At 44.8% G+C, this 21,265-nt stretch overlaps 1 protein-coding gene and 2 long non-coding RNA genes across 3 annotated transcripts; 2 read left to right on the top strand and 1 right to left on the bottom strand.

Annotated features, from left to right (window-relative positions):
* Positions 1 to 301: 301 nt before the first annotated feature.
* Positions 302 to 2,519, bottom strand: LOC119539114. Its single transcript, XR_005217790.1, has 2 exons — positions 2,385 to 2,519; positions 302 to 484 (listed from the first exon to the last, which is right to left on the bottom strand). It is a non-coding gene; the product is annotated as an uncharacterized LOC119539114 (long non-coding RNA).
* Positions 2,520 to 4,807: 2,288 nt separating this feature from the next.
* On the top strand, positions 4,808 to 9,334 carry LOC119539115. The gene is made up of 3 exons (XR_005217791.1): positions 4,808 to 4,860; positions 6,406 to 6,590; positions 9,012 to 9,334. It is a non-coding gene; the product is annotated as an uncharacterized LOC119539115 (long non-coding RNA).
* Positions 9,335 to 10,210: 876 nt separating this feature from the next.
* LOC119539067 (butyrophilin subfamily 3 member A3-like) lies at positions 10,211 to 20,722 on the top strand. The gene is given in 11 exon segments (XM_037842206.1): positions 10,211 to 10,808; positions 11,309 to 11,442; positions 11,687 to 12,034; positions 13,361 to 13,642; positions 15,175 to 15,375; positions 16,077 to 16,103; positions 16,976 to 16,999; positions 17,453 to 17,479; positions 19,005 to 19,184; positions 19,187 to 19,528; positions 19,531 to 20,722. Coding segments are annotated over 10 exon segments (1,686 nt in total). The 5' UTR covers positions 10,211 to 10,808; positions 11,309 to 11,363; the 3' UTR covers positions 19,707 to 20,722.
* Positions 20,723 to 21,265: the final 543 nt, after the last annotated feature.

Raw genomic sequence — 21,265 nt, 5'->3', positions numbered from 1 at the left:
TGATAAGTGTACTGAAGAATCCAGGGGAAGGTGCACTGATGTCTGCAACTTCCTTTAAATTGCAGCCCCCGACCCCCAAATGAAAACTTTGATGGATGTTTAGGGGGTTGGACAGAGGGATCGATTATGATAAGAAAGAAAGTAAAAGGTTAATTGTAGAATACAGATAGTAGGCATATGGGTTTGCACTGTAAAATTCTTTCAACTTTGTTTTATGTTGGAAAAAGTTTCATAATAAACTGTTGAGGGTTAAAAGAATTGTGTTTTGCTGCCAATTACAGAGACCAGAAGTACTACTGCCTTCAACAAAATAAGGGTTTATTTTCCTCTCACACAAAATGAATCCAGAAAGGGGCAGTCCAGGGCTGGCACGGCAGCTCAGAGATGTCCTTCAGGCCCCGGCCTCCTGTCCTCACTCTCTGTCCTCTTAGCATGTGCTTTCCAGCCTCATGGCCACAAAATGGCGAGGTCCAAAGTCCATGTCCTAGGCAAGGAGAAGGAGGAAGAGTGTAAGGGTTTCCCAGCTGTTTCAGCTTCCTCTTTTAAGCATCTCCCTGAGAAGCACTACCCAACAACTTCCACCTGCAAACCTTTAGCTCAAATTTTTGTCCCTTGGCCTCCCTTATCTACAAGGGTGATGGATACTTTGCAGCACCTAACAAAATTGGATTTTATACCTAAGAAGAAGGAGGGGGCGATGGCTGTGCAACTACCCAGGCATCTCCACCACAGAGCGTGAATTCAAACTCTTGTGAGATAATCAAATTGCATCAGGCAACATTACATCTAAGTCCTAGGAGATTTAATCACTTTAGAGGTCTGTCTTATGACCCAAATAAAGTGTCTTGGGAGGTCCTGGGCCACAGGTAGGACCACTTTGTCCCAAGGACCCCTGACAAACACATCATTCAGAGCCTATCCAGAGTATAACCTCAGAAAGGACATAATCTGCTGGCCAGGTAAGATATGAATACACAGAAAAATACAATATAGTTGAAACAAAGAGCTGAGAGTGAAAAGCTGCTCAGCAACCACAAAATAAGAATTTTCTGAAAAATGTATAACATGCCAAGCAGTCACTGACAGAATTGTTTCTAAAAACCAAAAGACCATATTATTTGGTAATGAATCTGAGACCTGAATTTCAGGGTTGCCTAAAAACGTGGAGTGGCTCTGCTTTTCTTTCCATTCATACTTTTCGTTTGGCCTGTGGCAAAAGATCTCTGTGTACCCATCTACATGCAAGCACATATTTCGCAAACTGACGCTTTTGTTTCTGTTTTTTTATTAGAGAAGTTGTAGGTTTATAGAAAAATTGTGCATAAAAAAACAGAGATCTCATATACTAAAAACAATGAAGTTTTATTAATACATATTTCTTTCTTCCTCTTTCATTAAAATTATTTTTCTAGAGTTCTGCTTTTCTTAATTAGCATATAAAAGGCATAAAACAGGTGATTATAATACAATACTGATTATACACATAGTTACACATAAATGACCAAAATATGTAAGCACAGGAATTGCCAATATCGTGGGAGTTAGGGCAGGAATTTTTCTTCTTTCCTTATGGTTCAAGGCGGTTTCGCTTTCCCTTCTAACCTCCCCAGTAATTTCTGGCTAGCAACTGACGAGTCACCGCCTCTAAGCCAATCGAAAAACTAATTCTTCCGAAAAGAAACTCTGTGAGTGTTTCGCAGTGAACAATCCCTATGCTTTCTTACCAATCACTCCGGGTCAGGGAACCTTTAACGCCACAACGAAAAAGATTCTGTAGGCTGTGATTTTCCTACGGGCGGGCCAAGAGTTAAGTGAGGGGAAATACATAAAAAACCGGAGCTACATGCCTGGAAGGGGGGCGGCAGAGAAGCCGAGGGGGCTGCTCGGGGAGGGACGAAGAGCCACAGATAAGGGGAGTGGCGCCTCTAGGGTGGGTGTGGTGGCGTCTGCCAGCGTGTGTGTGCAGAGGATAAGGACCCGCGGAGGTCTCTGTTGTAAGGGAGAGGGACTGAAGGAGGAAACTCGCTAACTACAGGTTCTTAATTAACATTTTGTGGTCAGAAAGGAGCAAAGGACTCTTAAACTAAAAATCTCCTGTTCATTTCTGGAATTGTATTCAAAGAAATTAGAAACAGAAATTGCCCTAAGGCTTTATATGTTAAGATGTTCAGTTTAGAGCTGTTTTTATATAGAAAAATCAGAAGGAACCTACCTATAGGACATGGGGAATGGCTAACCAATGCATGGTTCCATCCAAGAAGAGATTTCCATGCAGCCTTTAGGAATCGTGTTTGTCAAAGCCCAAGAGGGCCATGCCAGTCCAGAGGCCAAAGAAGGCAACAAGCATTTTCCGATACATGAACTTTTATTCAGGGCTTACTTACAGGGTGAGAAGTCGTGGAGAGATCATGACGGCTCTCTCAGGCCGGGCAGGCATCATGTCGGAAGGGAAGTCGACCTAGCGATGCAAACCAGGCGGAAAGCCTTTTGTAAGGGTTTAAGACAAAGGCCTTCCTTAGAGTGGGGGGAGCATAGAGGCAGGAACAGGTTACTTTGACCTGGGTGGTGGTACAGTAAGGACTAGAATAACACTTGAACAATTACATTTTGCTCTTTTTGTGAGACCTAAGAGCCTCTCACTTCCTGCCTGCTTGCATAAAGTTACATTTTAAGGTCAATTTACCCTTTTTCTCTTTACTGGCTTAGAAAGACAATAGGTTAAACATTTAAACATTTAAACATGCAGACTGCTGTGCATCAAAGATCTACAGGCCTGTTTTTCTCAGGCCATGGGTTGCTATAGTGTTCTTAATGAAGTTATTATTTATAATTCTAACAAAATGGGATTCACACAGTGGGTATCTTTTTAGAGGAATATCTCTTTTCCTTTCCATTTTCCATTCCCCAGAAACCCTCAACATGCTTTCCACTAGCTGCAAACTAATGACATTGTATGACATACCATTATTTATTTAACCATTCCTTTATTTTGGATATTTAAGTGGTGGCTAAATTTTCCTATTGAAGGTTCTAAGATGGTGATGAGCAGCCTTCACTGTAACCTTTGTGTTAATTCCTGTTTTTTTTTGTCCCAAGTTCCTACAAGTGGAATTTCTGAGTCAAAGTATAAAACATTTTTAAGGTAATTGTGTTGCACACACACGCACACACACATATAGCCAAAAGTGCTTCCAGAAATGTTTACATTCTCAGTAGCAAAATATATGATTACCATTACAGGTTATTTACATTTTATTCTTTTATATTTTTCCTCATTTTCAAAATTGGCTATAATCTAGAAGAAAAAAACAATAAGTATTCTTAAAAATAAGTGAAAATGCATTCCTTACTCTAGGACAGCAGAGAAATTGTTCTTGTTAGCTTGTGGGACCACAACTACAGCAATAATAATAATACGGCCTCCTCTCTTGCAGCATAAAGAGCAGTTTCGAGCATCAGCTGGGATGAAAGGCAGTATTTTGTCTGAGAGTACGTCTAGGTATCAGGCAGGGGTTCCAAGAGAGTCAACCTCTGAGAGAACCAGTGGTACAGACCTCTGCCCCCTTATCTCCCGCTCCCCACCCCATCCCTTGTGCTCATCTTGCTCTCGAAGGCAGTTCCCAGACCCAGGGGCCGCAGCAGCAGGTGCTGTGACTCACGCCTCATGCTGGTGTGTTTTGGGGTGTGCAGTGTAAGGGAGTTTGCATTTATTGAGCAACAAGTATGTTCCAGACATTATAATTACCCATAACAATTTTTAATTTTTAAGTGACACATGGAAAACTTTTAGAATTTCAAACATTCAGAGAATTTCAAAAAATACGGAGATCAAAGGGCAAGAGTGTCCTTTCACTCCACCCCCACCCTCAGTTCAGCATTTATCTTTTCAGACATATTAAGGCCTTTACATACATATGTAGGTATGTACAAATGTATAGCATTGTTTCTGTTTTTTACAAAATCAGTAGCACTGCTCTGCAGTGTGCTTTTTGTTCACATAATATGTCTTGATTTTCCAGTTTGATAAATATAAATCACTCTTTTTAACTGCTCTGTTGAATTCCATCATATAAATGAGTTGTTAATCTAACCAGTCCCCTCTGGGTGGCCAGTTAGGTGGGTTACCAGTTTTTACCTTGACAAGTGATGCTGCAGGGTCATCCTCACACACATCTGTCTCTCACCTATGTTAGCACTTTGCTGGAGGAGCTATCTGGAAATGGAATTGCTGGGCAAATTATGGACAAATAAAATTTGTAATTCTCATTGATTTTGGGGTGACTAAATTTCAAACAGGTCTTGTCATATGACTGAGGTCACACAGCTTATGGCTTATAGCACCATTATCTATAAGTGAACGCAGGTGCTGGGCTCTGCTTTCTCAGCCAGGCCAAAAAATGTCGTTATGGAGTGTGGGAAACTGAGTCTTCCATGTTGCCTGAGGCATATCTAGGGTGGTGGCTTAGAACCCTAAGCCTCAGGCCTGCATGGAACCCCGTGTGGGCCCTGCCCTGTAAAGATATGTGTCTTGTGACTAAACCTAGATTGTTCCTTCTGATATGCAACAGGATGTAAACACAGGTATCTGGTGGGCTCTCCTGAGCCTGAGGACATTTAGCATATACTCCCTGATCTTCTGAAATAAATAACTGGAGCAAAGGTGCATTATTGCCCACTTAGCACAAGATGCAGTGGGCCCCCTGCTCCCTTAATTCTTAACTTTGTGTCTGTGTCTCATTCCTGCGCCGCCCTGTCAGCAACAAGTGGCGCCCAACGTGGGGCTCGAAGAACCGGACCTGGTTCCTGACAGAAGAATCGCTTGAACGACTGAGGTACAGCAGCGCTGGAACTCGGGTGGAGGTAACGGCCGTCTTTTGTATGCGTTCCTTGTAGAACGACCCCGAGCATTATAAGCAGGGTAATGGGTAATGTTGAAGGACACAATAAATACGTTCCCTATATTTCCCTATTACGGCAGCTGCTGCGAGCCAGCGGTGTCAAGGTGGGGGAGTCACAAATCTTAGAATTGCTGCAGGTTATTGAAAAATACTGCTCTTGGTTCCCTACCCTTGGCTCCCTTGAACTGCAGGACTGGGAGCGGGTAGGTAAGGAATTGAAACAAAAACATATGCAAGGAGTTAATTTGCCTATTACTATTTGGTCTACGTGGTCTTTAATTAAGTCTTTTCTTGAGCATTTAAAAACTGATGATGACGAAGAAGAATATGAGTCTGATGACAATACTGGTCCCAATCCTCTTTCTGATGATAATAAGGGTAAAAAAGATCCAGAAAAATCTGCTAAAGTTTTTTATTCTTGTCAATGCCCCAAACCTCCTTCTGCGCCTTGCTGGGAGGAATGGCCGCCGCCTCCTCCGCTGCCTCTTCCTGCACATAGCTGTACCCCGGTAGTTAAACCTGCCCGCCTCTCTGGCGTACAGCAGGGTCTGGCAGAAGCCAGGCGGCAAGGAGATTTAGAGGCCATATGTTGTCCTGTTGCCTTCCCTGTTGCGGTTCGTGAAGAAGTGCCTCCTGGCCGAGACGCTAATTATCCTGATGGAGTTTATACTTACTTCCATGAGCATGTCCCATTTGCAGTTCTTAAAGAATTGAAAAAAGCTGTACAAACGTATGGGGTTCTTTCCCCTTTTTCAGTTGGAATATTGCAAAGTTTAGCTGAAGGTTCTCGTCTAATTCCCATAGATTGGACCACATTAGCCCATACAATCCTTAGCCCAGGAGAATATCTATAATTTAGGACTTGGTGGACTGAGCATGCAGAACGACAGGCTGCACCTACTCGGCAACAGAAAGTAAATATAAATCTAGATCAACTACTGGGCCAAGGAGCTTATTCCACTGTTGAAAATCAGTCTGTTTATAATGATCAGGCAATCGAGCAGATTCGCCGTTGTTGTTTGCAAGCTTGGAACAAAATTGAAGCTAAGGGTAAAGCTGCACAATCCTTTCAAAAGGTTTTACAAGGGCCGAAAGAATCATATCCAAATTTCATTGCCCGGCTCCAAGAAGCAATACACCAGCAGATTACTAGTTCAGAGGCTCTGCCAATACTATTTTGCAGCTGCTAGCATATGAAAATGCTAATAAAGATTGTCAATGAGCCATTGCCCCATTTAAAGGTAAAGCTGATCTTACTGGCTATATTCGTTTATGCCAAGATATTGGGACTGAACGTTATAAAGCAGAAATGATGGCTCAAGCCATGGCTAATTTGAGAGTCGGCTTTCGTTTCCCAGGAAAATGCTTTTCCTGTGAAAAAGTGGGTCATACCAGAAAAGAATGCGGTCACTTTAAAAATAAATCTCCACAAAAGCAGCCTGGTATGTGCCCAAAATGCCAAAAAGGTCGACACTGGGCTAACCAGTGCTGATCTGCTTTTCACAAGGACGGCACCTCCCTTTCGGGAAACGGCAATCGGGGCGGGCTCCCAGCCCCTCGCAGAAAGGGAGCATTCCCAATCCAACATCAAAATCTGCAGGCTGTGTCTCCACCAACTCCAAGCCCTCCATCCTGGAGCTTTCCCCAGCTACAGCAGGGAGCGCAGCAGTAGACCTCGCTGCCAATGCTGAGGTATGTCTTCTCCCCAATAATCCTGTTAATGTCCCCACCGGCTACTACGGCCCCTTACCTAAAGGGACGGTGGGTCTTTTGCTTGGACACCGTTCTCTCAATCTTAAGGGTGTTCGTGTACACACTAGAGTCATTGACTCTAACTATACTGGGGAAATTCAGGTGGTCATGTCTTCTTCTACTCCATGGACTGCCCATAAAGGTGAAAGAATTGCTCAACTCTTATTATTATTTTATGCACCTGTTGGTTCCTCCTCTAAAAATCGGGAAAATGAAAGTTTTGGTAGCACAGGCAAGGCAGGAATTTTTCTCACAGAGGCTCTGCAGGAGCCACGCCCTATGCGTACTCTTACAATTCATGGGCATAGCTTTACTGGGCTTATACATACAGGTGCAGATGTCTCTATTATTAGTCAACAACATTGGCCCTGACATTGGCCTTTGCAAGAGGCACAAATTACTGTTGTGGGCCTAGGCTCCCCTCAGGGACTTATGCAAAGTGTCCATATTTTGCCTTGCCTTGGCCCTGAGGGACAGAAGGCCACTTTACAACCTTATGTGGCTGCTCTGCCTCTTAATCTTTGGGGCAGAGACCTACTTGAACAATGGGGTGCTACTGTACATATCCCTCCTCCTAGTGGAGTGTACAGTATTCAAAGCCACAACGTGATGGTAAATATGGGGTATGCCCCTAGCCATGGGCTTGGCGTACGTTTGCAAGGTACCCCTTCACCCACACAAGTCTCACCAAAATGTGATCAATTTGGTTTAGGATATAAACCTTTTTAGTGGCGGCCGCTGTTCATTCGCCTCCCCAACCTGTCCCATTAGTATGGACTACAACAAAACCGGTATGGGTAGAGCAGTGGCCGCTTACAAAAGAAAAATTAGAGGCTTTACATGAATTGGTTCAAGAACAATTGTCCTTGCAGCATATTGAAGAGTCTTTTAGTCCTCGGAATTCTCCTGTGTTCCCAATAAAGAAAAAATCAGGAAAATGGAGAATGTTAACTGACCTAAGAGGTGTTAATGCTGTCATTCAGCCCATGGGACCTTTACAACCTGGGCTCCCCAATCCTAGCATGATTCCTGAAAACTGGGCTTTAGTGGTCATTGATATTAAAGACTGTTTTTTTCCATCCCTTTAGCTGATCAAGATAAGGAAAAATTTGCTTTTACTATTTTGTCCCTTAACAATAAAACCCCTTCTAAACGATATCAGTGGAAGGTTTGACCGCAAGGTATGCTAAATAGTCCTACAATATGTCAATATTATGTCGACTGTGCCTTACAGCCTGTCTATTTAAATTTTCCTAAAGCTTATATAATCCATTATATGGATGATATTTTGTGCTCTGCACCTCAGGAGACTGAAGTAGAAGCTTTGTTCTATAGTGTTCAAAAAGCTTTATAGGATGTAGGATTGCATATTGCTACTGACAAAGTGCAGCACACTTTGCCTATACAGTATTTGGGTTCTAGTATCAATAGACTTACAATTCAACCCCAAAAAGTACAACTCCGCAGGGATGCTGTTACCACCTTAAATGATTTACAAAAACTACTAGGGGATATTAATTGGCTTTGCCCCAAAGTAGGTATAGCTAACTATGAGCTCTCCAACCTATTTTCTCTCCTTTGTGGGGATTCAAAATTAAACAGCCCTAGATCTTTAACTTCAGCTGCAGAGAAGGAATTACAATTAGTGGAAGCTAAAGTTCAACAAGCTCAGATATCCCGTGTTGATCCTACACAACCTTTATCTCTACTTATCTTTTCCACTCCCAAATCCCCCACAGGTTTGCTTTTGCAAAATGAACCCTCGTGGTCTAGCCCCCAATGATTTATGGCAAATGGATGTTACTCATATCCGTTCCTTTGGCCACTTAGTCGCTGTTCATTTCAGCATTGACACGTACTCTGGCTTTCTTTGGGCCACAGCACAAACCGGTGAAACATTTTGACATGTTTGTACTCACCTTTTTGCCTGTTTTGCCTCTATGGGCTTGCCCCATGCTTTAAAAACTGATAATGGCCCAGCCTATACATCTGCAAAATTTGCTACTTTTACTACAACTTGGGGCATTCATCATACCACTGGTATTCCTTATAATCCCCGAGGACAAGCTATTGTTGAGCGTGCCCATCATACTTTAAAAACTATGTTAACAAAACAAAAAGGGGGAGATGATGGAACTCCCCATGAACAATTATCAAAAGCTTTATTTACTTTAAATTTTCTAAATTTTTATGGAAAACTGGGTGGCACTGCCGCAGAACGACATTTTCCAGCTGAAAAGACAACACTGAAACATTATTTCCAGAAAGCACCTCCTATATGGTGGAAGGACATACTAACTAATGAATGGACAATGGGTACTTTATTAACATGGGGAAGAGGTTATGCTTGTGTTTCCCCAGGTGACAGATGAGTACCACTTTGGACGACTGAAGCCGTACCATGAACCCAGCAAAGAAAAGAAAATTCCTATGGGACATTGAGCCACCAGTGATGCAGTTCTAGGGTCTGACGCTGAAGACAACAGTGATCAGGCCAACAACCCAAACTAGGGAAGCCCAACATCCAACTTGGGGTCAGATAAAAAAGCTGTGTCAGGATGCAGAAAAAAAAGTCCAGCAAGCCATGCTGCCAGTAACAGGTGCTAACCTGACTGCAGCAATGTTGGCTCTTATTGCTATTGCTGTGAGTATATCTCCAGCATGTGCTCATTCTGGAAATTATACCTATTGGGCTTATATTCCTAATCCCCCATTGCTGCAACAAGATATAAACATTGGCAATGCAAAAGAAAACAGTTTGTTCAGTTTTCCTTCCTTCTTATTTTGGCTGCCTGGGTCCAAACCATTGTTGGGCATGGAGGCCACGGGGCATAGGCTGTCAAGGAGGAAAAAGTAACCCTCTTGGGGAGTGTCGCCCCTCTCTTACATCACCCTGTATGGCCCCGGAGGATGGCTGGTTAGCCAGAGACGGGTAAGATTCCTCAGGGAAGGAACAACCTAAGACAGGCATAGTCGCAGAGGGGCCATCAGGAGAAAACTTGGGGGCCAACAGAGGTGGGGCACAGAACCTCACCCCCTGAGCTTTGCAAGAGTCTGAACCCTCACCCCTTTTAAGGGAGGTCTCCTGCCCCTGTGGCTACTTTGTTTCCCACGCCCAGCTCAGATCAGAGCACAAGTGGCAGACAGAGACCTGGCCAGAGGCTAAAATAAAAAGGGCGACATGTGGGAAACTGAGTCTTCCATGTTGCCTGAGGCATATCTAGGGTGGTGGCTTAGAACACTAAGCCTCAGGCCTGCATGGAATGCCATGCGGGCCCCGCCCTGTAAAGATATGTGTCTTGTGACTATGACGGCAATGTTTACCATTGTCCTAAACCTAAATTGTTCCTTCTGATATGCAACAGGATGTAAACATAGGTATCTGGTGGGCTCTCCCAAGCCTGAGGACATTTAACATATACTCCCTGATCTTCTGAAATAAATAACTGGAGCAAAGGTGCATTATGGTCCACTTAGCACGAGATGCAGTGGGCCCCCTGCTCCCTTAATTCTTAACTTTGTGTCTGTGTCTCATTCCTGCGCCGCTCTGTCAGCAACAATGGTGGTAGGGGTTTATCTTCACAAACCTTTCACCTCCCATTTCTGTTGGAATACAACCAGGTAATCTGGTCACCCAAACTGAACTAAAATACTGAGTGCTGATGTGTTAATAACGTTACCCTCTCATTCATTCACTCATTACCCTCACTTTCATTTACTCATTCAACAAGTTATTTATTTTTTCCATATAATCCACACACTGTTGCAGGGGCTTAGGACACAACAGTAAACAATATCCTTGCTTTGTGGAGCTTACATTCTAGCAGGTGGTGACAGAAAACACATTACAAGTAAGTGAATGACATATTATGTTGATGTTGATAATTGAATGGAAGAAATCGAGCAGGCTTAGGAGGGTGGGGACAGTTTGTGATGATTGTGGTCAGAGTAGACCTCAAGGAGGAGCTGGCTTTTGAGCCAGGGCTGGAAGGAGATAAGGGAGTGAGCCATGTGGCTATCAGGGGGAAGAGGGCTCCAGGCAGAAAGGACAGTCAATGCTGAGACCCTGAGGCTGAATGGTGTGAGCCTGGCCTGTTCAATACCAGAGAGGCCAGCGTGGCTGGAGCAGAGGGAGTGGAGCTGCAGCAAGAGGTGCAGGTACTGAAAGGGCCTAGTAGGCCACTGTAAGGAATTTGGCTTCTACTCTGGGTGAAAAGGGAGCCCTTGGAGGGTTCAGAGCAGAGAAATGACAGGGTTTGACTCCAAGGATGGCTCTGGCTGCTGTGTTGAGCAGAGACTGTAGGAGGCAAAAGTGGAAGTGGGGGTGGGCAGTGGAGGAGGAGGGTCGTGCATTAATCAAATAGTGTGACGATGGAGGCTTGCACCAGGTGGTAGCAGGGAGATTGTGGGGAAGTAGATGGATTCTGAATAAATATGGATATAAGAGCCAAGGATTTGCTAATGGGTTAACATGGGTCCATTTAACATAGACATAGTTTTACAGGTGATTTTCCATATTTGACCTTAAGAGGCTGTCAGGTGGATATTTTTGGCAGAGGAGAATCTTCTTGGGTCACCTTGTTGTTGATGCTGTGTTCTACTTTGAGTCAGCTCGGATAAGTGGAGGTTTTGATGTGAAATTCTCCATCTTTTTCCAGATGGTAGTTCCTATCTGACTACTTCTGGCATCTCTATATATGCAGCTCAGCTGAAATGGCAATTTCCCCAGCCTTGACCCGGCTCACCCTCCTTGTCTCCCTTGTTTTGGACTGGCTACATATCCCTTGCTCGGGTAGGAGACGGTAACGCTTTTATGTGTCTGAAACAGATCCTTACCTATCAGTGTCTAGTTTGAACCTTTGACTCCTTCTCATACCTGAAAGTCCCTTCCCAAACTGAAGGGGTGTGTGCCTTTGAGAGATCAGTTGAGCATCTGTTAGTGTTCCCCTCTGGTCCTTCCTGCCTGAGAGACACCCTTCCCCTCATGGTCCCAACTCCAGCTCCTTCTAATGGAGCTTCTTCCTTTTGCTGAACAGCTCAGTTTGCTGTGATTGGACCCCCTGGGCCCATTGTGGCCATGGTCGGTGAAGACGCTGAGCTGCCCTGTCATCTGTACCTGAAGAAAAGTGCAGAGACCATGGAGCTGGGGTGGATAAGGTCCAGTTTGGGGCAGGTAGTAGACGTATATGGAGGTGGAAAAGAACTGGAAGCCAAACAGATGACGGAGTATCACAGAAGAACTTCAATTTTAAGAGATGGTATCACTGAAGGGAAGGCTGCTCTCCAGATTTACAACATCAGAGCCTCTGACAGTGGAAACTACCTGTGTTATTTCCAAGATGACAACTTCTATGAAGAAGCTCTCGTGGAGCTGAAGGTTGCAGGTGAGCCTCTGGGTATTGCTCTGATATTTTCCTCTGTGGGTCCTGGGGGCAGATGCAGAGTTCATGCTCCAAACCCACCTCCCAGCACTCGTGCCTGCCATTAGGAACGGCCACCATTGCCTCCCAGCTTTCCTTCTTTGATGGCCTTAAGAAAAAGATGCAGGTTTTCTGGTGTCCTTCTGTACCCTAGTTCAAGTATAGAACTCCTTCACTTTGGCCTCCAGGGGTCTAAGCAGGGAAGTAGAAAGACAGGGATGGGGAAGACAAGAAACATCTCCTCAGGGACTGGCGCACAGCAGTTTTGGTTCAGTGGTGTCCCAGGTGCTGTGGACCCTGGGTGCCCACCTGAGAGGATCTGCACCAATGCTGTCAGTGTTCTCCAGCCAAAGGTCCCTGTAGTTGAACAAATTGCAGATGGAGGATGTGCTCCATGGGGAACCATGGGTGTGTCTCAGTAAGAGAGTGTTCCAGAAGACTTCATATAGAATTAGGGCTGTGTTAGGGGATTTGGGGGGAGGGTGTACAGTGGCAGGGCTCTGTTCTTGATTGGATTTTGTCAGGAAGAAAGAGGTTATAAAACTTATCTAGGAGGAAGAAAACCTAGATGAGGCTGACACTGTAATTGGTAGCGAAGCCCAAGTCACTTGGCCGGGATAGGAAAATGCTTGGCAATTTTAGTGGTTGGGTCATGTTTCTCTTCATGTTCAGACATGATTGTGGATTGGTTTTGTTCTGGTCTTAGTCCGTAAGAGTCACAAAATGCCCTGTCTGAAGCTGATAGTGAGTGAAACTGTTTATGTTCAACAGGAGAATACCAAGACCTAGCTGTGAGCACCAGGCCAGCTTCCAGATGTCATGGGCTGATTTTCTCTTTTCTCTTGCCCTGTGGCTTCTGGTTGGATTTGGTCAATTGGGAGCCACAGCAGAAGATGGAGGGAGGGAGAAAGGACACAGAAGTCTGAATATTTGTTCACTGGGCTCCCTCCCTATAGTGTTGCCTCAAGCTGGCAGGATTCCCTGACCAGCAATCACAGCTCCTCACAAGGGGTCCTCGCTACATAAATCTCTTCTTTCAACATATCAGAACAGCATCCTGTCCTCCTCCCTTTGGGTTTTTGGGTGGGTGGTAGCCACTCTGCTATTACTGGCCTTGTGGTACTTCACTATCCCATGCCATTTTCCCCTCAGCACAACCACACTTGTGTGAACAGTTCCTTAATTGAATCCCTTTTGAATTATCTAATGTGAGTGCCTATCTGATTTTTGTTGAGACCCTGACTGATGCAGAAGGCTTCCAAAAATTCAGGATGTTTTTTCCTTCCACAGCACTAGGTTCTGATCTTCACATTGAAATGAAGGGTTATGAGGATGGTGGGATCCAGCTGGAGTGTGTGTCCACCGGCTGGTACCCCCAGCCCCAAATACAGTGGAAAGACGCCAAGGGAGAGAACATCCCGGCTCTGGCATCACCTCTGGTTGCAGATGGAGCAGGCCTGTATGCAGTGGCTGCAACTGTGATTGTGAGAGGTGGCAATGCGGAGGGGGTATCCTGTATTGTCAGAAATCCCCTCCTCAGCCAGGAAAAGACAGCAAAGGTTTCCATAGCAGGTTAGTACCTTGCTTAGCCTTGAGCATGCTCTGCGGAGCTGTGGCTGTGGAAAGAAGGACCTGTGATTCTCTGCTCCCTATTTGGGCCTTTGCAGTGAATACCAGGGACCTGGAGCCTTTTCCTTGCTCCAGGGATGCTTCTCTCCTCCATAAAATTGTTTGTGCCACAAACATTTACTGGGTATTTTCTGTGTTCCAGAAACTGTAGCAGGCAATGGGAACTGGGCTGAATTGGTTAAGATAAGATCTTTAAACAAGTCAAACGACAAAATGAGCAAAAATAATTACAACTCATATCACAAAGAAATAGCTAATCTCCTTAAAATATAAAGATCTCTTAGAACAAGCCTGTAGAAAAATGAACAAAGAACATGAATTATTAATTCACAGAACAGGGATCTCAGTCATTAGAGAAACATGTATTAAAACATTTTCTACTGTGAGATGGGCATAAAAAAAATTAAAAGGGAGAAGTCATTGATAATGTTCTCATGGCAGAGAATGTGGGGAAACATGCCCTCTTTGACATTTGACATAATTTGGTGTATTTCTGGCATAAATTGGTACAACCTCTATTGAGGGCAATATAGTGATTATCTATCAAAACTACATATTTATTCATGCAAAATCCCACTTCTGGGAGTTTATCTGACAGATACTTCATTTGTGTGAAACGACCTGTGTAAATGGCTCTTCAATATACTAGTGAGTATAATAGCAAAAAGTTTGAAACTACAGGAATGGCCCTCAATGAGAGTCCTCCATGCAATGGAGTACTACAGATGCAAACACCATCACACTCTCTCTAATACAGAAAGGTCTCCAATATATAGTGTGAACAGAAAAACAAAGATTCAGAGCACTGGGTATAGGTGGCTATCTTTGGTGCAAATGACCAGAAAAATGAGTCTTTATATTTGTATTTATAATTTTTTAAATTTAACAAACCCTTGCATAGTAGGCACTGCCAGGCGCTTTATAAACAATAAATAAAACCTTCTATCCTCACGAGGAAGGCACTATTATTACTTCCATTTTACAGATGAGGGCACTGAGGAGCTGCTGGGGTTACGCTGCCTATCAGTAGAGAAGCCACAATTTCAACTCTCGGGCTCCAGAGTTCACTAAGCTGACCAATAAGACAACAATAAATGTGGAGGAGGGAGGGCTGCATAATGGGAGACTTGGATAGACTTTTTGTAGTTTTTGAAATTTGAGCCATGTAAATGTGTTAAGTATAGACAAATTAAACTAGAAAAAATATATGGTTCTGATGCTTGAGTACCTCACATTCCACTTGAGAGGCAGACATCTCAAGATAAATAGTAGTAGGAACCAGTTTTCCAGTCTTATCCAAAGCCCCTTGACTCTTTAGGAAAAAGAAAATCCTTTCACCATGAGATAAACGCCATGATCCCCACCATGGGTTTGAGAACAAAAGCTGGAGGGGAAGAGGGGGAAGCTGCAGGCCTGGGAGGTGGAGGGGGCGAGGCCGGCCGGCTCACCCCACGGCCCGTGACCCCCTGTTGCAGATTCCCTCATGGTGAACGCCCGGCCCTGGATCGCGGCCTTCGCAGGGACCCTGCCGGCTTTGCTGCTGCTTCTCGCAGGAGCCGGTTGCATCCTGTGGCGACAGCAGCAGGAAAAACAAACTATATCCCGGGAGAAAGAGGGAGCACTAGAGGACAAACGAAGGGAAAGGGCAGCAAAAGAGAAGAAACGAAAGACAAGAGGTACCCGACCCAGGGGATGACTCTGGGATCGAGACCACGAGGGGATCCAAGCTCCTGGCTCACAGACCTGAGCCCCAAGACCCCACCCCCGACGCGCGCTCCTGGCCACTTCCCCAAGCACTGGGTCATTGTTTTAAAAACCTGCTTAATGCCTCTATGATGTAGGCTTTCTTTTTGTTGTTAATTTTTTTCTTATTAGAGAAGTTTGGGTTTACTGAAAACTCATGCAGAAAATACAGTCTCCATATGAACACTTTGCATTAGTGTGCTGCCTTTGTTACCACTGATGAAAGAATATTATTGTAATTATTATAATTGTACTAACTATAGTCCATAAGTTACAGTATGGTTCAGTGTTTGTGTTATTTAGTCTTATGGGTTTTTTATTTAACTCTAAAATTTCCCTTTTTTATCATATTCAAATACACAATTCAGTGGTGTCAATCACATTCACAGTGCTGTGCTACCATCACCATCATCCATTACCAAAATAGAAATTCTGCACCAAGTAAGCATTAACTCCCCATATTTCAGGTTTATTTACCCTTTGACCACCCCCATCCCCCAACAGTACATTTTTTTCTTCTTTTCCAGAGGAGCTCCAGGGCGAACTCAGTAACTTCCGATTCCCCAGAGATCCACGCTCCTTGGCTTCCCTGCTTTAAGCATTTTAATGACTCTTAGCTGTTTCTTCCTTGCAGAGTGGAGAAAGATACAGTACATGATTCGTGAGTGGCTTGGACATTTTTTTTATTTCGAATCCCAGACTCTCTTCCCAGTCCCTTTCCAGCCCCTACTCTTTATCCAGAGCTGAGAAAGGGCCCAGTTCCCTTTACACAATAAAAGAACATTAAGATGGACGATTAGAGGAATGATAGGAGAAGTCTTTTTTTTTTTTTCTTCAGGAAGAAAAGGTGCTTCCAGTCTCTCCAAAAGGCGTCCACAGATGCTTTAGCCCTCCAAGGTGCTGAGGAATATCAAGGGGTACACTTGAAATAAATAGGTGGAAGACAAAACCCCTTAAATGAAGTATCTTCCCTATGACTGGAACCTGTCTAGTTGCTTTATCTCCATAGGCTGCTGAGAAGAAAAAACGTATGACAGATTAAAAGCGATGAGAAAAGCAGAGACGGATAGAGAAAAGTCTTTCTTGTAAAGTGACTCAGTTGTTATAGCTTGATTGTAACTGCTTTTAAAAATCAGTATCTGAAATTTCCTCATTAAGTTGCTGAAATTCTTTTCAGAAATAGTCAGGAAAAAACTATAAATTGAGAAAGATGGATTCTAGTATACATATGAATATGCTTATATACAAGAACACTTACGCACAGGTATGGAGTATAGATACATGCACACATAGATCTGTTCGGTCACATTTGGGAAAGCACCTACACAGTGCCTGGGATAATATTAGCATGGGGTAGTCACTCCTAGTCTTGATATTTAGAGGAGAGAGGAGACAACTGAACCCATAGAGGGAAAAGTTCAGGAGGATGGGGTGGTCATCACGAAAGGTTGGATGGATGGCAATGGGAAGAGAATGGAAATGACTGGGACATGGCCTGGTTCAGGTGACATCTCTACCTTTCTTCCATTGTAGGAGAGAAGAAGTCGGCTTATGATGGTGAGTCATCCTGATGTTCACTGAGTTTCCTGAGCCTTTAAACCTTTTCACTGGGACGACCCTTTGGCATTCCCAGAGGGAATAATCAGATCTAGCACAAAGGCTCATTTTTTGGGGCCGGGGGGGGGGCGGGGAGCACCTCTACTTTTCTGGAGACTCTGAGAGGGCCTTCTGGAGACAGCATCTGAGCATTTTTGGCTGCTCACCCTCCTGGCATACATGCACACACCCTAGCAAAGCCTGGCCATGCTGACTGCAGTCCTGGCATGACAAAAGAAACACAGTCCACCATTTCTGAGAGGTTGTCATGCCTGATATGTCAGTGTTCTACAGAAGGGAGGTTAGACATTGGAAGAAATTATGAAGGGAGATATAGAAGGAGGCAGTGGGGAGAATGGGATGGGAGGAGAATAAATAATGACCTTTTCTTTATCTGTGCACCCTCCCTTTCAGAATGGAAGACGGCCCTCTTCCAAGCTGGTGAGTGAATTCTTCTGTGTTCCTTAAGATAACATCCTGGGGGACCTTACTCCCTTTTCTATTCCAAGTCTTGAGATCCTGGGGAGAAAAGGCCCATGACTGCGAGAGTTAGTGTGGGAGACTTGAGGTCTGGATCTCGTAAGATCTCCTGCTGAATGCCCAGAAAATCAGGGAAAATTTCTGTCCTGGGCCTCCATATACCTTTGCAGAAGAAAACAGGCATAAAGAGTGGATCCTAGGGAAAGGAGAGGAAGACAGCACTAATGTGCAAGAAGAAAAAGGATGTGAAATGATGTTGGTGAGAAGGCAATGGGGAGAACATATCACATCAGCACTGCCACCTACCACCTCTTTGTGTCTTTGAGTTACTTAATGTTTCTGGGCTTCAATGTCCCCAGTTTTAGGTGATCATCATAATTCCTAATTCACAGGACTTGAGGTGTAACTAAATGAGGACAAGAACCTAGCAGGAAAAAGGGCGTGTTTTAAATACGTGGTTGAAAAGGTTTTAAAGAAGGAACTGTATGCAAAGGCAGAAGCAGGGTTAAGGGCATCGGACAAAGGACTGAGCCATGCTCCAGGGCTAATGACAGTGGGGAGCTGTTACCCCCAAAGCATGGAGGGGAAGGTATAGTGAGCAGTTAGGAACCCAGAGGAAGCCATAGTTCAAGGAGAGAACTGCATGACAGGTGTCACGCCTTTATTAGGTACTGCCAGGGAGGAAGTTGGGAAAATAAATGCTATGCCTCACTTTTCTTTCTCCTTTCAAACTTCTGCCAGTGCCTCCCATTGGCAAACCCAGCAGGAAGCCAGAGGACAAGGGAGCCCAGTAATGCTGCCCATAAAGGACTGATTCCTGGGGCCCGGAAGAGGGTGGAGAAAGGTGGAAAGAGGGGAAGAGTGGATGTAGGGGCACACAAAGCTCCTCGCCTTGATTGGTAGTTCAGGGAAGGCATGGCAGCTGTTATAACATCAAGCACTTCCTCTGTGCCTGTCTCTGGGTAAGTGAATTACATGTGTTATCATATTGTATCCTATAAAATAGTAGTTTTATCCCCATTTTGAGATAAGAAAACCAAGGCTAGTGGTATATGTAGCTGTTACGTAACTTGGATCTATGGAAAAAGAGACCGTACAGAAAAGGAAGAGTCAGTCAGCTCATGAGTGGTAGAGCTAAGATTGAAATTTAAATCTATGTGAGTGTAAAGCACAGATGGGAAGAATCATTTGGAGGACAGAAACAGGAAAGTGAAAGGAGAAAGGTGCTGTGTTGCTGCCAGAGCCAGAGTCAGGATTTCCTGTTAGGAAGGGCCTAACCCTCTTTTCACCTCCACCCCTTTCCCACTCAACACAAGACTGCTGGGCTTTCACCCTGGGTACTGCTGGGAGAGTCACATGCCGGGCAGGCTGGGGACGCCAGGCTCTGGGCTCACGCCTCCTCTGCTAGGCTCAGACCTTGAATGCTGAGGCTCTGAGGTCTGGGAGAAAAAGCTGACCCCACAGACCCTTCTCAAACCCTCTGCAGCCAATGTAATTCTGGATCCAGACACAGCGAACCCCATCCTTCTCATATCTAAGGACAAGAGGAGCCTGCAGCGGGCAGAGGTGCAGAAGGACCTACCAGACAACCCTAGGAGATTCACTTGGTATTACTGCATACTTGGCTGCAAAAACTTTACATCGGGGAGACATTACTGGGAGGTAGAGATGGGGACAGGAAGGAGTAGCATGTAGGAGTGTGTAGGGAGGATGTGGAGAGAAAACGTTGGATTAAGATGGCCCCAGGTAATGGATTCTGGATTATGGGGCTGACTGACTGGCATGAATATCGTGCTGTCACTGACCCCCGGACCAAACTGACGATTGCTGAGCCCCCTAGAAGAGTGGGGGTGTTCCTGGACTATGAGATGGGTGAGGTGTCATTCTTCAGTGCCATGGATGGATCTCATATCTACACCTTTGAGCACACTTCCTTCTCTGGACCTCTGTGTCCTTTTTTCTCAATTTTCACATTGGAACCCACTGCCCTGACCATTTGCCCAGTGCTGCAATGAGGCAGAGTTCTCTTGTTCCTGATCTAGTGCCTGACTTTTCCCTGGAGAGCCCGGTGACCCCAGGCTCAGCTGATGGCAATGAGGAGCCTCAGGCCCAAGTAACATCCTTGCTTCTCTCTGTCCAGTCTGGAGCTGAGGGCCTCCTCCTCAACAGCGACAAATCACAACAATAAAGCACCTACTGTGCCGCATCCTGTTTGGACTTTGCTAATATTAATTCAATCACTCCTTGTAACAATTGTTTGACTTTGGTACTACTTTATTACCTCTTTATACAGATGAAGAAAACTTGGGTGCAGTAAAGTGAATGAACTTTTCAAATGCAGCACACCCAGTGAACGGTAGAGCTGGGATTGGAACAACAATCATGTTGACAGAATTTAAAATGAGCTGGGTGCTGTGCTAAGTAAATTAAGTGGATTTCACTCATTTAATCTTCATGAGAACCCTTCCGATAGTCTGGTTTTATATGTGTGGAAACAGAGTAGGCAAAGTTAAGTAAATCGAGTGGCTGCTAGATGTTCCCCTCTGCCCTGACCACTGCACACCCTTCCTTTGCAGCTGGATGGCCCGCATGGGGGAGAGAACAGTGTGGCCCTGAGGGTCCTTCCCAGGGCAGCCCCAGGGTAGGGATCATTGTAGGTGGCTGCACCCCACTCCTCACCTTCAGGCCCTTCATCAGAGCACTGGGCTCAGCACTCCATTGCAAGGCTCTGTGGAGTGGCTTGGTCCACAGAGGAACTCACAGTAACGACATCTCTCAGGACTGGCGAGAGGACTAGAAGCCAACCCTTTAGCTAATAGCAGGACACAGACGTGCCCACCCTGTGCATGCGATGCATGATCATGGAGCCAGAACCAATTCTTCCTCCTTTCAAGGACTCTAGAAAGCCTATCTAATCACCCAAAAAGATTGTATGTGAAATAAGGATTTGGGAGGAAGGAAGCTAGATGAACATTGGGGATATTTTTATCACACTCTGAATCCTAGAGGATCAGCCTTCACCAGGAAAGGGGTATTTCTGCCTCTGATCACTGATTGATGTAACTGATGTTCCTTGCTGCAGATGGATGCTGAAGGAAAACCACTCTTCATTATCATCATTGTAATTACTTACCACAGTATTCTGTCTACGTGGTACATGGCTGTCAAGTTACATTGATTAAATAAATCTGTTAACAATCCTCACTCTTCAACTGAGTTTTTGCTAGACTCTGGTGACCTTTCACAATTTATGCCCCAGTTTATTTCATTGCATCATTTTCACAAAATCTTTATTGTATTGGTTTTCTATTGCTGCCATGACAGATTACCACAAATTTGGCAACTTTAAATCACAACATAAATTCAGTATTTCACTCATTTGTAGGTCAGAGGTGTCAGGCAGGTCCCACTAGGCTAAAATCTGTGGGCCTTTGTCCATTTATGGGGCCTTGAGGGAAGGCCCCATTTCCTTTTTCATTTAGGTTGTTGGCAGAATTTGATTCCTTTGGTTGTAGGACTGAGGTTCTGTTTCCCTGGGCCTGTATGTGAGGACTGTTCCCTGCTTTTATAGGCTTCCCACCTTCCCTCCTTGGGGAGCCTTCCTCTGTCTTCAAAGCCAGCGGTGGCTGGTTGAGTACCTCTTAGACCCAAAGCTGCTCTGTAGAGAAGTGGGGTTCCCTGAAGAGGGAAAGGCCGCTGGCAGGGAGGTGCGGCCAGGCTGGATTTACTTGGGGGTCACACATCCTG

This window comes from Choloepus didactylus, chromosome 7, assembly GCF_015220235.1.
Source record: "Choloepus didactylus isolate mChoDid1 chromosome 7, mChoDid1.pri, whole genome shotgun sequence".
Lineage (NCBI taxonomy): Eukaryota > Metazoa > Chordata > Mammalia > Pilosa > Megalonychidae > Choloepus > Choloepus didactylus.
The sequence above is the reverse complement of the archived record's forward strand: the minus strand, read 5'-3'. Positions and strand labels throughout refer to the sequence as shown.